Here is a 16,932-nt window from a genome sequence, read left to right as displayed (position 1 = left end):
CTTCGACGTGGCGTCCCATGCATTGCGTGCAGACCCGAGCGCTGCAGCTTTTCCCACAGATGTTCGTGACGAGCTCCTTGCCGTCGTCGATGCCGTCCAGGCAGATTTGGCAGACTGTAGCCGCCATGAAGACCGCAGTGATCTGGAGCTGTGAGAGCTGGAAGGAGAAGTGAGAAGTGAAGCTGCGAGACAGCAGTGCCTTGTGGCTCGACCTCAACAAGTTTTGTCGAGTTGGGTTGAGCCACGAGCCGACATATGAGACCGAACCGTCACTCACACTGAAGCGACCGTCACTCTCTTCAACTTCAACTTCCATAGATTTGACAGGCTTGCCGATTATCAGCGTGTTGTCATAGGCTGTGAACGATCAGCTAAAGCTCTCGTGCGGCGTAAGAACAACAATATTTTTGTTTGGAACTGAGGGCGCCGAGAACATGTTGATACTTCCCCCAAAATGCGCTTCTTACAAACCCTGTAGCATATTGGCATGGGCACGCACACTACCAATCTGGAGGGGGTTTCGTTTTCATACAGTACCTCAAGCATCACGGATCACAAGCAAGCAGCTTAGAGAATAGTATATTGCTTGACGTACTGATGCATGCCACGCCCACCGTTGTCATGCGTTGCTCATGGCAGTACAAAACAACTCAAGTGCTTGAATTGTCTCGAGAGCTTGGTGTACTCTATACGCCATTATATTCGCGCATTCGATGTTGGCTATCAAAACGCATAGCAGCCTACTTCTACATCTTGCTACATATACTTGTACTTCGCAACCAACTGCACCAAAAGCAAACAACGCCAAAACTATTAAATAAATTAATTATGTTATCGATATCAACACTCATTCATCGTCGAACGCGCCGATGTTGAAAAAGCTGTCCACCTCCTCGGCCTCTTCCTCAAGCTCGTCCGGGTGCCAACGGCGGTAAGCCTTCCAGTACATATCGTGCTCCGCAGCTCTCAAGATCTTGCTGAACCGCCTGCGCCAAATATGAGCAGCTAAAATCACTCGCAGAACACCCTTGACTGTCATGAGAAGCTGGTCGACTCGTTTAGCCCGCTTCGCTGCCCACGCAGATTTCAACTGGGTAGCAAGAATCTGAGTGTGATGGTAACGGAAGGTGAGCCAGCCATCCGTCAACGGAATGTCGAAGATATCAACAGGTATGGTACCCTTCTTTCGCTGCTGCCGAAGTCCAAGCTCCACAGACCAGTTCATATTGAATCCGCACACGCAGTTCACCGAATCACAACCATCGACCTTCAGCAACAGAGCGCGGCACGTACGACAGCGAACCAGGTCATTAGCCTCGTCGAATTCCTCCTCGCACGTTTCGTGATGACCTCGGCGTTTGCAATTGAAGCAGAAGTCGGCGCCACAGCAGTTCGTCTTGGTGTTCGGACGCATGTACATCAGCGACAGCAGTAGCGTAGCTCGCCGCTCGGGGTCCTGGATACGCGGCAGAGTCAGCTCGTTCACAAGAACCAGAGTCTTCTCCTCCCCGAATGTATCCAAAGCGTAGTTCAAAAGTGTACGCGGTTCCACCTTGTGCCGACAGAATTGCTTGCACAGCTTCTGGAACTGTGCAAGCTGCGACGGCAGCAGCGTGTAGCCGCCTTCCAACTTGCGCTCCGGATTGTAAAGCGGGAGGTGCGTGTAGTCGGTCTTGTGGCAGCAAGGTGGCGTGACCACGCACGCCTGGCGACACAACTCGCTGTACTTGGCCGTCAACGCTGCCTTGATATCACTGGGGACACAGCACTCCCACCGGCTATCGTGCATCGCGACCAGGCAGATCGGGCAACGCACTCGAGGCAGCACACCAGGGTAGAACTGCTGCAGCGTCACTTCGACGTGGCGTCCCATGCATTGCGTGCAGACCCGAGCGCTGCAGCTTTTCCCACAGATGTTCGTGACGAGCTCCTTGCCGTCGTCGATGCCGTCCAGGCAGATTTGGCAGACTGTAGCCGCCATGAAGACCGCAGTGATCTGGAGCTGTGAGAGCTGGAAGGAGAAGTGAGAAGTGAAGCTGCGAGACAGCAGTGCCTTGTGGCTCGACCTCAACAAGTTTTGTCGAGTTGGGTTGAGCCACGAGCCGACATATGAGACCGAACCGTCACTCACACTGAAGCGACCGTCACTCTCTTCAACTTCAACTTCCATAGATTTGACAGGCTTGCCGATTATCAGCGTGTTGTCATAGGCTGTGAACGATCAGCTAAAGCTCTCGTGCGGCGTAAGAACAACAATATTTTTGTTTGGAACTGAGGGCGCCGAGAACATGTTGATACTTCCCCCAAAATGCGCTTCTTACAAACCCTGTAGCATATTGGCATGGGCACGCACACTACCAATCTGGAGGGGGTTTCGTTTTCATACAGTACCTCAAGCATCACGGATCACAAGCAAGCAGCTTAGAGAATAGTATATTGCTTGACGTACTGATGCATGCCACGCCCACCGTTGTCATGCGTTGCTCATGGCAGTACAAAACAACTCAAGTGCTTGAATTGTCTCGAGAGCTTGGTGTACTCTATACGCCATTATATTCGCGCATTCGATGTTGGCTATCAAAACGCATAGCAGCCTACTTCTACATCTTGCTACATATACTTGTACTTCGCAACCAACTGCACCAAAAGCAAACAACGCCAAAACTATTAAATAAATTAATTATGTTATCGATATCAACACTCATTCATCGTCGAACGCGCCGATGTTGAAAAAGCTGTCCACCTCCTCGGCCTCTTCCTCGAGCTCCTCCGGGTGCCAACGGCGGTAAGCCTTCCAGTACAAATTGGGCTCCGCTGCTCTCAAGATCTTGCTGAAACGTCTGCGCCAAATGTGAGCAGCTACTGCCACTCGCAGAACGTCCTTGACTGCCCCGAGGTGCTGGTGAACCTGCTGGACTCGCCTCGCTATCCACGCAGATTTCAACTGGGTAACAAGAATTTTGCGGAGTCGGAACCGCCACATGTAGCGAGCAAAAATCGGGTGAACCACAGGACGAACTGCGATTACGTGCTTCTGCAGCCACAGCTTCGTCAAAATCTGAGTGTGGTGGTAACGGAAGGTGAGCCAGCCATCCGTCAACGGAATGTCGAAGATATCAACAGGTATGGTACCCTTCTTTCGCTGCTGCCGAAGTCCAAGCTCCACAGACCAGTTCATATTGAATCCGCACACGCAGTTCACCGAATCACAACCGTCGACCTTCAGCAACAGAGCGCGGCACGTACGACAGCGGACCAGGTCATTAGCCTCGTTGAATTCCTCCTCGCACGTTTCGTGATGACCTCGGCGTTTGCAATTGAAGCAGAAGTCGGCGCCACAGCAGTTCGTCTTGGTGTTCGGACGCATGTACATCAGCGACAGCAGTAGCGTAGCTCGCCGCTCGGGGTCCTGGATACGCGGCAGAGTCAGCTCGTTCACAAGAACCAGAGTCTTCTCCTCCCCGAATGTATCCAAAGCGTAGTTCAAAAGTGTACGCGGTTCCACCTTGTGCCGACAGAATTGCTTGCACAGCTTCTGGAACTGTGCAAGCTGCGACGGCAGCAGCGTGTAGCCGCCTTCCAACTTGCGCTCCGGATTGTAAAGCGGGAGGTGCGTGTAGTCGGTCTTGTGGCAGCAAGGTGGCGTGACCACGCACGCCTGGCGACACAACTCGCTGTACTTGGCCGTCAACGCTGCCTTGATATCACTGGGGACACAGCACTCCCACCGGCTATCGTGCATCGCGACCAGGCAGATCGGGCAACGCACTCGAGGCAGCACACCAGGGTAGAACTGCTGCAGCGTCACTTCGACGTGGCGTCCCATGCATTGCGTGCAGACCCGAGCGCTGCAGCTTTTCCCACAGATGTTCGTGACGAGCTCCTTGCCGTCGTCGATGCCGTCCAGGCAGATTTGGCAGACTGTAGCCGCCATGAAGACCGCAGTGATCTGGAGCTGTGAGAGCTGGAAGGAGAAGTGAGAAGTGAAGCTGCGAGACAGCAGTGCCTTGTGGCTCGACCTCAACAAGTTTTGTCGAGTTGGGTTGAGCCACGAGCCGACATATGAGACCGAACCGTCACTCACACTGAAGCGACCGTCACTCTCTTCAACTTCAACTTCCATAGATTTGACAGGCTTGCCGATTATCAGCGTGTTGTCATAGGCTGTGAACGATCAGCTAAAGCTCTCGTGCGGCGTAAGAACAACAATATTTTTGTTTGGAACTGAGGGCGCCGAGAACATGTTGATACTTCCCCCAAAATGCGCTTCTTACAAACCCTGTAGCATATTGGCATGGGCACGCACACTACCAATCTGGAGGGGGTTTCGTTTTCATACAGTACCTCAAGCATCACGGATCACAAGCAAGCAGCTTAGAGAATAGTATATTGCTTGACGTACTGATGCATGCCACGCCCACCGTTGTCATGCGTTGCTCATGGCAGTACAAAACAACTCAAGTGCTTGAATTGTCTCGAGAGCTTGGTGTACTCTATACGCCATTATATTCGCGCATTCGATGTTGGCTATCAAAACGCATAGCAGCCTACTTCTACATCTTGCTACATATACTTGTACTTCGCAACCAACTGCACCAAAAGCAAACAACGCCAAAACTATTAAATAAATTAATTATGTTATCGATATCAACACTCATTCATCGTCGAACGCGCCGATGTTGAAAAAGCTGTCCACCTCCTCGGCCTCTTCCTCGAGCTCCTCCGGGTGCCAACGGCGGTAAGCCTTCCAGTACAAATTGGGCTCCGCTGCTCTCAAGATCTTGCTGAAACGTCTGCGCCAAATGTGAGCAGCTACTGCCACTCGCAGAACGTCCTTGACTGCCCCGAGGTGCTGGTGAACCTGCTGGACTCGCCTCGCTATCCACGCAGATTTCAACTGGGTAACAAGAATTTTGCGGAGTCGGAACCGCCACATGTAGCGAGCAAAAATCGGGTGAACCACAGGACGAACTGCGATTACGTGCTTCTGCAGCCACAGCTTCGTCAAAATCTGAGTGTGGTGGTAACGGAAGGTGAGCCAGCCATCCGTCAACGGAATGTCGAAGATATCAACAGGTATGGTACCCTTCTTTCGCTGCTGCCGAAGTCCAAGCTCCACAGACCAGTTCATATTGAATCCGCACACGCAGTTCACCGAATCACAACCGTCGACCTTCAGCAACAGAGCGCGGCACGTACGACAGCGGACCAGGTCATTAGCCTCGTTGAATTCCTCCTCGCACGTTTCGTGATGACCTCGGCGTTTGCAATTGAAGCAGAAGTCGGCGCCACAGCAGTTCGTCTTGGTGTTCGGACGCATGTACATCAGCGACAGCAGTAGCGTAGCTCGCCGCTCGGGGTCCTGGATACGCGGCAGAGTCAGCTCGTTCACAAGAACCAGAGTCTTCTCCTCCCCGAATGTATCCAAAGCGTAGTTCAAAAGTGTACGCGGTTCCACCTTGTGCCGACAGAATTGCTTGCACAGCTTCTGAACTGTGCAAGCTGCGACGGCAGCAGCGTGTAGCCGCCTTCCAACTTGCGCTCCGGATTGTAAAGCGGGAGGTGCGTGTAGTCGGTCTTGTGGCAGCAAGGTGGCGTGACCACGCACGCCTGGCGACACAACTCGCTGTACTTGGCCGTCAACGCTGCCTTGATATCACTGGGGACACAGCACTCCCACCGGCTATCGTGCATCGCGACCAGGCAGATCGGGCAACGCACTCGAGGCAGCACACCAGGGTAGAACTGCTGCAGCGTCACTTCGACGTGGCGTCCCATGCATTGCGTGCAGACCCGAGCGCTGCAGCTTTTCCCACAGATGTTCGTGACGAGCTCCTTGCCGTCGTCGATGCCGTCCAGGCAGATTTGGCAGACTGTAGCCGCCATGAAGACCGCAGTGATCTGGAGCTGTGAGAGCTGGAAGGAGAAGTGAGAAGTGAAGCTGCGAGACAGCAGTGCCTTGTGGCTCGACCTCAACAAGTTTTGTCGAGTTGGGTTGAGCCACGAGCCGACATATGAGACCGAACCGTCACTCACACTGAAGCGACCGTCACTCTCTTCAACTTCAACTTCCATAGATTTGACAGGCTTGCCGATTATCAGCGTGTTGTCATAGGCTGTGAACGATCAGCTAAAGCTCTCGTGCGGCGTAAGAACAACAATATTTTTGTTTGGAACTGAGGGCGCCGAGAACATGTTGATACTTCCCCCAAAATGCGCTTCTTACAAACCCTGTAGCATATTGGCATGGGCACGCACACTACCAATCTGGAGGGGGTTTCGTTTTCATACAGTACCTCAAGCATCACGGATCACAAGCAAGCAGCTTAGAGAATAGTATATTGCTTGACGTACTGATGCATGCCACGCCCACCGTTGTCATGCGTTGCTCATGGCAGTACAAAACAACTCAAGTGCTTGAATTGTCTCGAGAGCTTGGTGTACTCTATACGCCATTATATTCGCGCATTCGATGTTGGCTATCAAAACGCATAGCAGCCTACTTCTACATCTTGCTACATATACTTGTACTTCGCAACCAACTGCACCAAAAGCAAACAACGCCAAAACTATTAAATAAATTAATTATGTTATCGATATCAACACTCATTCATCGTCGAACGCGCCGATGTTGAAAAAGCTGTCCACCTCCTCGGCCTCTTCCTCAAGCTCCTCCGGGTGCCAACGGCGGTAAGCCTTCCAGTACAAATTGGGCTCCGCTGCTCTCAAGATCTTGCTGAAACGTCTGCGCCAAATGTGAGCAGCTACTGCCACTCGCAGAACGTCCTTGACTGCCCCGAGGTGCTGGTGAACCTGCTGGACTCGCCTCGCTATCCACGCAGATTTCAACTGGGTAACAAGAATTTTGCGGAGTCGGAACCGCCACATGTAGCGAGCAAAAATCGGGTGAACCACAGGACGAACTGCGATTACGTGCTTCTGCAGCCACAGCTTCGTCAAAATCTGAGTGTGGTGGTAACGGAAGGTGAGCCAGCCATCCGTCAACGGAATGTCGAAGATATCAACAGGTATGGTACCCTTCTTTCGCTGCTGCCGAAGTCCAAGCTCCACAGACCAGTTCATATTGAATCCGCACACGCAGTTCACCGAATCACAACCGTCGACCTTCAGCAACAGAGCGCGGCACGTACGACAGCGGACCAGGTCATTAGCCTCGTTGAATTCCTCCTCGCACGTTTCGTGATGACCTCGGCGTTTGCAATTGAAGCAGAAGTCGGCGCCACAGCAGTTCGTCTTGGTGTTCGGACGCATGTACATCAGCGACAGCAGTAGCGTAGCTCGCCGCTCGGGGTCCTGGATACGCGGCAGAGTCAGCTCGTTCACAAGAACCAGAGTCTTCTCCTCCCCGAATGTATCCAAAGCGTAGTTCAAAAGTGAACGCGGTTCCACCTTGTGCCGACAGAATTGCTTGCACAGCTTCTGGAACTGTGCAAGCTGCGACGGCAGCAGCGTGTAGCCGCCTTCCAACTTGCGCTCCGGATTGTAAAGCGGGAGGTGCGTGTAGTCGGTCTTGTGGCAGCAAGGTGGCGTGACCACGCACGCCTGGCGACACAACTCGCTGTACTTGGCCGTCAACGCTGCCTTGATATCACTGGGGACACAGCACTCCCACCGGCTATCGTGCATCGCGACCAGGCAGATCGGGCAACGCACTCGAGGCAGCACACCAGGGTAGAACTGCTGCAGCGTCACTTCGACGTGGCGTCCCATGCATTGCGTGCAGACCCGAGCGCTGCAGCTTTTCCCACAGATGTTCGTGACGAGCTCCTTGCCGTCGTCGATGCCGTCCAGGCAGATTTGGCAGACTGTAGCCGCCATGAAGACCGCAGTGATCTGGAGCTGTGAGAGCTGGAAGGAGAAGTGAGAAGTGAAGCTGCGAGACAGCAGTGCCTTGTGGCTCGACCTCAACAAGTTTTGTCGAGTTGGGTTGAGCCACGAGCCGACATATGAGACCGAACCGTCACTCACACTGAAGCGACCGTCACTCTCTTCAACTTCAACTTCCATAGATTTGACAGGCTTGCCGATTATCAGCGTGTTGTCATAGGCTGTGAACGATCAGCTAAAGCTCTCGTGCGGCGTAAGAACAACAATATTTTTGTTTGGAACTGAGGGCGCCGAGAACATGTTGATACTTCCCCCAAAATGCGCTTCTTACAAACCCTGTAGCATATTGGCATGGGCACGCACACTACCAATCTGGAGGGGGTTTCGTTTTCATACAGTACCTCAAGCATCACGGATCACAAGCAAGCAGCTTAGAGAATAGTATATTGCTTGACGTACTGATGCATGCCACGCCCACCGTTGTCATGCGTTGCTCATGGCAGTACAAAACAACTCAAGTGCTTGAATTGTCTCGAGAGCTTGGTGTACTCTATACGCCATTATATTCGCGCATTCGATGTTGGCTATCAAAACGCATAGCAGCCTACTTCTACATCTTGCTACATATACTTGTACTTCGCAACCAACTGCACCAAAAGCAAACAACGCCAAAACTATTAAATAAATTAATTATGTTATCGATATCAACACTCATTCATCGTCGAACGCGCCGATGTTGAAAAAGCTGTCCACCTCCTCGGCCTCTTCCTCAAGCTCGTCCGGGTGCCAACGGCGGTAAGCCTTCCAGTACAAATTGGGCTCCGCTGCTCTCAAGATCTTGCTGAAACGTCTGCGCCAAATGTGAGCAGCTACTGCCACTCGCAGAACGTCCTTGACTGCCCCGAGGTGCTGGTGAACCTGCTGGACTCGCCTCGCTATCCACGCAGATTTCAACTGGGTAACAAGAATTTTGCGGAGTCGGAACCGCCACATGTAGCGAGCAAAAATCGGGTGAACCACAGGACGAACTGCGATTACGTGCTTCTGCAGCCACAGCTTCGTCAAAATCTGAGTGTGGTGGTAACGGAAGGTGAGCCAGCCATCCGTCAACGGAATGTCGAAGATATCAACAGGTATGGTACCCTTCTTTCGCTGCTGCCGAAGTCCAAGCTCCACAGACCAGTTCATATTGAATCCGCACACGCAGTTCACCGAATCACAACCGTCGACCTTCAGCAACAGAGCGCGGCACGTACGACAGCGGACCAGGTCATTAGCCTCGTTGAATTCCTCCTCGCACGTTTCGTGATGACCTCGGCGTTTGCAATTGAAGCAGAAGTCGGCGCCACAGCAGTTCGTCTTGGTGTTCGGACGCATGTACATCAGCGACAGCAGTAGCGTAGCTCGCCGCTCGGGGTCCTGGATACGCGGCAGAGTCAGCTCGTTCACAAGAACCAGAGTCTTCTCCTCCCCGAATGTATCCAAAGCGTAGTTCAAAAGTGTACGCGGTTCCACCTTGTGCCGACAGAATTGCTTGCACAGCTTCTGGAACTGTGCAAGCTGCGACGGCAGCAGCGTGAAGCCGCCTTCCAACTTGCGCTCCGGATTGTAAAGCGGGAGGTGCGTGTAGTCGGTCTTGTGGCAGCATGGCGGCGTGACCACGCACGCCTGGCGACACAACTCGCTGTACTTGGCAGTCAACGCTGCCTTGATATCACTGGAGACACGGCACTCCCACCGGCTATCGTGCATCGCGACCAGGCAGATCGGGCAACGCACTCGAGGCAGCACACCAGGGTAGAACTGCTGCAGCGTCACTTCGACGTGGCGTCCCATGCATTGCGTGCAGACCCGAGCGCTGCAGCTTTTCCCACAGATGTTCGTGACGAGCTCCTTGCCGTCGTCGATGCCGTCCAGGCAGATTTGGCAGACTGTAGCCGCCATGAAGACCGCAGTGATCTGGAGCTGTGAGAGCTGGGAGGAGAAGTGAGAAGTGACCCTGCGAGACAGCAGTGACTTGTGGCTCGGCCTCAACAAGTTTTGCCGAGTTGGGTTGACGACATGATATGTTCTCTGAGAACTTCTCATACCTATCATGAGACCTAACCGTCACTCACACTGGAATGTTCATCACTCTTTTCAACTTCGAATTCAATAATCAAGTACTGTAAAACATGTGATTATGCCCCATGGGGCACTGCGCCAGTACCCAACTGCTAGGGGTACTATTACAGGTGGGGTACTATTAAAGGCGTAGTCCTAAATGCCGCATGTGCTTTCTGAGAAATCTAAGAAAGCCTTTCTTAGAGAGCAGCCTTTCCGATGACATCGATGAACGTGGCGCCATATTCTGACTCGCTGCTGTTTTCAGCTTCCACAACTACATCGTCGTTGGTAGATGCAGCCTCGCGATGTTCAGCCAGTAAAGCCACAAAAGCCTCTCCATTAATGGAGTGTGTGGTCAGAGGGAGTTGACCATCCGCTCCGAGGAAACAACAACGGAAGCATGTGATGATGGTCTCGCGTTCCAAGCACGGGTCAGCCAGCTTCAAACCACATCGTTTCCCAGTGCTTTCACGTTACCACCACGAGTGCACGGAAAGTTGCCGCTCGTTTTCCACTCGTCAATGCTGGTCATAGTGTTGTCCTTGAGAGGCTTGAACCACGTGTAGTCTGCAACTTTTCTTCCACGGTGAACATGCCCTTCATTGCCACGACTCAAATTTGACAATGAGAGAGATAGAACCAAGGACTTTGCGATTTGAGCTGGAATGCTCGTAGCGGCAAAGTCCGGAGGAGCCTCGGTCGGCGAGAGATTTTTTGACTTGGAAAACGTATCGGAAGGACCATCAAAGAAACCTGATGGAGGAACAGCAGCATGTACGTGCTGTGAGAGTGTGGCGAAACGGAGTCGAGGGGCAGCAGCGGATGGAGCAGGAGAAGCATGGCCGTCATGCGAACGCGATGAAAGACCGAACGGAGGAACAACACCATAAACAAGCAGCGTGGTAACACAGGATGAGGAGCCGCGGAAACTGGAGAAGCAATTGGAGAGGAGGCCGCGACATGAGTAGTGGCGATGAAGCTAGCCCAGTTGCGCGCGGAGGCACTTTCGGAGATGCGAATGAGAGTTATGGTGGAGGAGGCCGCGACATGGGCGGCAAAACATTCGACCGAACTGCATGAGAAAGCACGGCCAGAGATCATGACAAGGGAAGAACTGTGAAGGACAAGGACGATGACAACGACCTCCCGCAAAATGTGGCGTCGGGACGGAATGTGTCGCGTGTCACGGGTAGGGTAGTTGTGTTGCATAGCTTGCATATTTTGTTTGCTGGGCTACTACCGCGGGTATACATACCCGTAGGCGTTGCTGCGCTCAGCGCGGCTTCGGGCGTAGTTAGCCGTCTAAACCGCAATCAAATCAAATCAAATCAAATCAAACAGAGAGATAGAACCAAACCGGCGAGGCCTTGTTTAGCGCCAAAGTTGAATTCTGTTTATGACGTCTGGTAATTCTGATAATTTGGATCAGAAGTGGGGGTACTAAAACAGGGAGGCAAGTCTCCACCCAAGTTGCTTTTAAGCAACTAGTACTAGTACCGTAAAACCTGTGATTGTGCCCTCCCCCTTTAATAGTACCCCATCCCCAAAAAATTTAAACCAGATTTTTTTTTAAATTCTGGGGTGGGGTACTATTAAAGAGAGGGGACACAATCACAGGTGCTACGGTACTACATGTAGTACTACATAGTATTTTTCCATAACACAGCAGATTCGAGCGGCAACCAGTCCATTAAAGCTACAAATTATTTCTGATCTTCTGCAACTACCTCTCAAATGTGTAGTAAGTATCCTGGTAGGTTGTATGTTGGCAAGACTTTCCGTCCGGATATCTGTGTAATATATTGCGTTGCTAGTTTATAAGATGCGAGTCACCGTGTTTAATTCAATCTCGGGATGCTGGCGAGAAAAAGCTGTCCGTACAATTGCTGGTGGCCTCGTTTTCAAAAAGAATGCCTCAAAACTACTTCGTGGACGTTTTGGGGGGGGGCGGGCAGTGATGTATTCAAAGTATGAGCTCAAACACGTTTTCATTTGTGGCTAACAGTCCGTGCATTAACATCCGTAACAGATTACATTGAAAGGTTCAGCTCAAAAGTTGTGCAAAGTAGCCCAAAGACGTGTAAATACCGTGTCACTACATGTTGACAGAACGTTGACTGCGCAACAGACAACAATTCAGAACGAATTAATCTGTGTGAGGCTATCCACGCTATTCTACTGTAGCTGTTCACCCAGGATTAAAGTTTGTGGGGCTGGTAAACCAGCAAGTTGGTCTCCCAGGATAAGTACATGTATGATACATGCATATGAAGCCTACCTCACAGACTGAAGTTTCTGTTTTGCGAGTCATTTGGGGTATGCCGCCGCGTTTGGCGATAGATTGTCGTGCAGATCAAGTACACTCTTTACCAACAAACTGCTACCTAACAGCAACCTGCTGGTTTTGTCAGCCTTGACTTAATAGAAAGCCTTTATCGGTTCTCCTGATATGGAGTAAACCCGATGATCTCACGTAGCGGCGCCAGCATAGCCTTGACGTAGGTCATTGCTGATTCAGCGTCTTGCCCACAAAACCGCACGATAACCGCGTTTGACCCCAACGAGCTTGCGGATGCAATTACCCCCGGATAGGTATTGGCAGCCGCGAGACGTCCTTGAGGTGTGATGTCCCGTGCATTGTGCAGTTTCTTGCGCGAACTCAGCTCCAGCAGTTGGCCAATGATAGTCTGCAACTTAGAGCCGACAATCACCATCAGACCCAGCACGTGCATGCCATGCATACGTTGACGAAGGCTAATATTTTCTTCGTCTGAAATAGTACAGCAGCAAATAATCTCGATTAAATATCACCGTCAGGCAAACAGGCTGGTCAGACATAACTTCGTACCTGCAAGCCGAACGCGGTCCGTCACGAGTCTTTCACTCCCAACAAATACCTCGGACGTCGTGTCGTATTCGCTAAAGTCCCAGTGCTCGAGCGTCTCGGTGCGATTGTCGCGAATGGACCCCGTCGCCAAGTAGTTTCGCTTCCTGCCGCTGGTCAGCCAGTCAACAAACACAAGGTTCGCGTCCTCCTCGAGGTGAAACACCTGCGTTTGGCGGTACTTAGCTCTTTCAAAGCAAGTCACCGGGTCGGGGAGGAACGCCAGCGTAGCGTTGCTTGCCACATTGAGCGAGAAGGACTGCGACACAAACTCCCCCTCGTCCTCTGCCTTGAACACCTTGGTGGTCGCCTGCGTCCCCAGCACCACTACGCAAAATCATCCCCCTCGCAATAATCAGCAGACTAAATCTTATCTCCCAGTCTCTATGCCCTTCCTGTGCCTCACCTGACGTGCTGGGGGCCAGCTCGCATTCCACGATGACGGAGTCGCCGCCAACCAGTCCTCCCCCGTAGCCCAAAACGTACTGTGCAGAACACCCAGGTACCGGTTCAGAGCGTCATCGAAGCTGTAGAGCAGTAGAGAGATTGGAGAAGGCATTGACTCACCGTGATGGCCGTGTCGAAGCCCTGGTGGATCGTGCGCTGCGGGTGCAGGAACTTGAGCGGATACGTCGCGTAGACGTGAGTAGCGGTGGTGCGGCCCTCCACGACCTCGTACTTGAGCTTGCCGGTCGTCCGGCTCTCGCTGGGGTTAAGCGCGTCGGCGGATCCGCCCATGGAGCTGCTGGTGTCGGGCTGCGCTGCTGGTCTGCGGGTCTGGGAGCTCCCTCCGCCCCACGTCGAAGTGCATGCGTGTCAACGCGCATCAGGTGCAGTATCAGATACGCGGTGCTGCCGTCTTATTCGCTGTAAAGTGGTCCAATGAGGGAGCGGGAAATGTCGTCAGCTCGCGATTGGAAAAAGCGTGCGGTCAGTCTGAAGTTGAATTTGGCCGCCGGGCAAAGCGCTGGCGCTGGTCGATCACATGCCCAGATGCACGCGCCCTGGCGCAACTGCCCTCCACGCTGGCGACGCGTCAAGAAGGGCTCCCGTCGGGAGTCCCGACCGCAGCGCGGAGCTTGCGGACAAATTATGTTTGTTGAAATTGGATTGAAAGTGACCCTCGCAATTCTGCAAAAATATGCAGTGTTAAATGCCACGGACAGTACACTGGAACAAAGCTCACCACGCCGCGCTCGAGGCATCTCGTGATTGCCTGCCTTGCCTCATTGTCCGTCGACGAACAGGGTTGCTTAGGAATCGCTCTGGGCATGAGGATACGGCTCAGCGCTGTCAAAACTGTAGTGTATTATACTTGAAACCGCTACGGTACGTTGGTCACGGGTGGCAGGATGTCGGCGTCGTCGAGACGTCGCCTTCCGCGATGCTAGCTGTTAGCGGCGGCAGCTTATAGGCCTCTACCGGTGCATGTACCTGCGCGCTGCCGCTGGCACGGGGCGACAGCGACCCAAAGCTCACCTTTTCGCTGCACGTTGCGTGTAGGTATCGGCGCGCGGGAGCTTGAAGAGCGGCTTGCTCGATTGATCGTCGGCACCGGCTCGAGTGCGACAAGGAACTTCAAGCACCTCGTCAACGGAGACCTTGCATTGCACCGCGATGCCGCACTGCAGGACTTGAACCTGAGAGACAGGCTCGTGCCGCCGCGTCACAGGCGATGAATCCAGAGCGGTACAACGGCGCGAGTGAGGCTAGCGAGCTGGCGAGCGCCGAACTAGCCATCTAACTAGCTAGCGAAGGAAAGTGGCTAGCGCACAGGCCGGAGCTGGAGCTTGCTTGCTCGCCACGGAGGCGATCTCGAAGCAGCCGTCCGCAGAGACAAACCTCAGCTTCTATTTCGAGGCAATGAAGTGACAAATCAGGGTGATGCCGGTCCAACTACGTAACCAACTTCGTATAAACATGTACCTGCTTTTGGCGAGCATGTGGCAATCCGATTACGAGGGAGATTCGGATTACGGGCCCCACGATTCGCTGTCCCATACTGGGGCCAAGTCACGCGCGGCGACACCCCCACTTCGAATCCAGGTCAAGCAAGCGCGAGCCAGCCGCTTTCGCTGAGCTCCGTCCAGCGCTGTTGTTGCAGCCTCTCTTCTTCTTCGCCTGCCACGCGCAACGGAGCCAGTGTCTGCCTCCCTTCTGCGCCGCCCCCGTCTCTGTCGCCCGACGTCACGCCTGCCTCGCCCCATCAGCAGCATGAACGATTCCCGGCGCCCCCAGCCCTCGGATGACGCGGACGAGCGGCCATTCCCGAGTCTGCCGCCCGTGCCCGAGGAGCTCGCGCCGCCCAAGCTCAAGCAGATCGTGGACCTGCGCGACACCAGCCACGCCGAGCTGGCCAGGATGGGCTTCACCGACAGCCGCTACGACGCCGCCGTGGCCTCCGGCTCCGTCGCGCTCGTGGACGACGAGCAGCAGCAGCTCGCGGCGCGCACTCGGCTGCCGTCCTACGCGTCGTCCGCGGGCGACGGCTACACGCTGGAGGAGGACCTGCGCGCCATGAACGACCAGATGAAGCGCGTGCTGGCCTTCTGCGAGACGCAGCGCGAGAACCCGCTGCGCCTGCAGGCCAAGATCAACGACCTGGAGGAGCAGCTGCGCCAGGCCATCGCCGAGAAGAACTACTGGATGAAGCGCTGCAAGGACCTGACGGGCCACCAGCCGCCCGCCGCCGAGGTGGCCAAGGTGGACCTGCAGTGCGTCAAGAGCCGCCCGCGCAAGCGCACCAACTCGGAGCTCATCCTGATCGCCGACACGTGGGCGCAACCGGGCCGCGACGGCATCTACAGCGAGGACACGTCCAGCCTCGCCGAGAGCGACTCGTCCTCCACGTACAGCGAGGCGGAGCTGGTGGACGGCGGCAGCGGCGCGGCCCCGCGCTCGTGCTTCCGCCTGCTGCAGTGCTCCGACGAGCAGTGCGAGGTGTTCACGCCTATGAACCGCAGCATCCGCACGCAGCACCGCTCGCGCAACAACGTCCAGCTCATGTGGGACGAGCCGCCCAAGACGGTGCTGATCGTCAAGAAGCCCAACGAGCCGGACACGACGGACATGCTCGTGCGACTGACCGCGTGGCTGCACAAGGAGAAGAAGATCAACGTGTTCCTGGAGCCCACCGTGTACGACGAACTTGCGCTGCCACACACCAAGACGTGGGGCAGCAAGCCCGAGGACTGGATCGAGTGCCAGAGCAAGATCGACTTTGTGGTCTCGCTGGGCGGCGACGGCACCGTGCTGTGGGTCTCGTCGCTCTTCAGCAAGAGCGTGCCTCCTGTCTTCTCGCTGGCGATGGGCTCGCTGGGATTCCTTACGCCGTTTGACGCCGAGAACGCTGTCGAGCACCTCACGAGTGTCATCAACGGCGGCTTCTACATGTCGCTGCGCTCGCGGCTTGTGGGCACCATCTACCGTGGCTGCAAGGAACGTGAGATCACAGGAAACCTGCACGCACTGAACGAGATCGTGATTGACCGCGGTCCGTCGGGAGCGCTCGTTGAACTTAACTGCTACTGCGATGGCCTCGAGATCACCAAAATTGCAGCAGACGGCATCATCATCGCTACGCCGACGGGCTCCACGGCCTACTCGCTGTCAGCTGGTGGCTCAATGGCGCACCCTTCGGTGCCTTCGATGCTCTTCACGCCGATCTGCCCGCACACGCTGAGCTTCAGGCCGCTGATCTTCCACGATAGCGCTACACTGAAGATAGAGTTCCCCACCACCAGCCGCGCGTCAGCATGCTACGTGTCATTCGATGGCAAGAACCGTGTGCGCATGGAGCGTGGCGATAGCATCGTCGTGCGCGTGTCGTCCTACCCGCTGCCCTCGATCTGTCGGGTGAACGAGAACCAGGACTGGTTCGAGTCCATGATCACCAACTTGAACTGGAACCAGCGCCGTGCCCAAAAGCCCTGGCAGGCGCCGGTGGCCAGCAAGATTTAGGCCATCCAAGCAAGCGCGCATGCGGGCGCACGACCACTTGGTGTACCATGGCGAACAAACGATTGGTGTCGTAGCACGCATGCTGCGCGGGTTGCCCTTTGTTCTTGCACCGCCGACCTTGCACGCGCTTTATT

General features: G+C 54.3%; 2 protein-coding genes across 2 annotated transcripts; one reads left to right on the top strand and one right to left on the bottom strand.

Annotated features, from left to right (window-relative positions):
- Window positions 1–12,386: 12,386 nt before the first annotated feature.
- IUM83_15144 (Urease accessory protein UreD) lies at window positions 12,387–13,576 on the bottom strand (the record flags this gene model as incomplete). Its single annotated transcript, XM_067939941.1, has 4 exons — window positions 12,387–12,724; window positions 12,803–13,165; window positions 13,245–13,323; window positions 13,406–13,576. 4 exons carry the CDS (start codon window positions 13,574–13,576, stop codon window positions 12,387–12,389), a joined length of 951 nt encoding a protein of 316 aa, XP_067782285.1.
- A 1,476-nt stretch (window positions 13,577–15,052) lies between these two features.
- Window positions 15,053–16,798, top strand: IUM83_15143 (NAD kinase; the record flags this gene model as incomplete). The annotated part of the gene is made up of 1 exon (XM_067939940.1): window positions 15,053–16,798. One exon carries the CDS (start codon window positions 15,053–15,055, stop codon window positions 16,796–16,798), a length of 1,746 nt encoding a protein of 581 aa, XP_067782268.1.
- Between the last annotated feature and the right edge of the window lie 134 nt (window positions 16,799–16,932).

Source organism: Phytophthora cinnamomi (genome assembly GCF_018691715.1).
Source record: "Phytophthora cinnamomi strain GKB4 chromosome Unknown Contig108, whole genome shotgun sequence".
Lineage (NCBI taxonomy): Eukaryota > Oomycota > Peronosporomycetes > Peronosporales > Peronosporaceae > Phytophthora > Phytophthora cinnamomi.
Note: the sequence above shows the minus strand (reverse complement) of the source record. Positions and strands in the feature narration are given on the sequence as shown.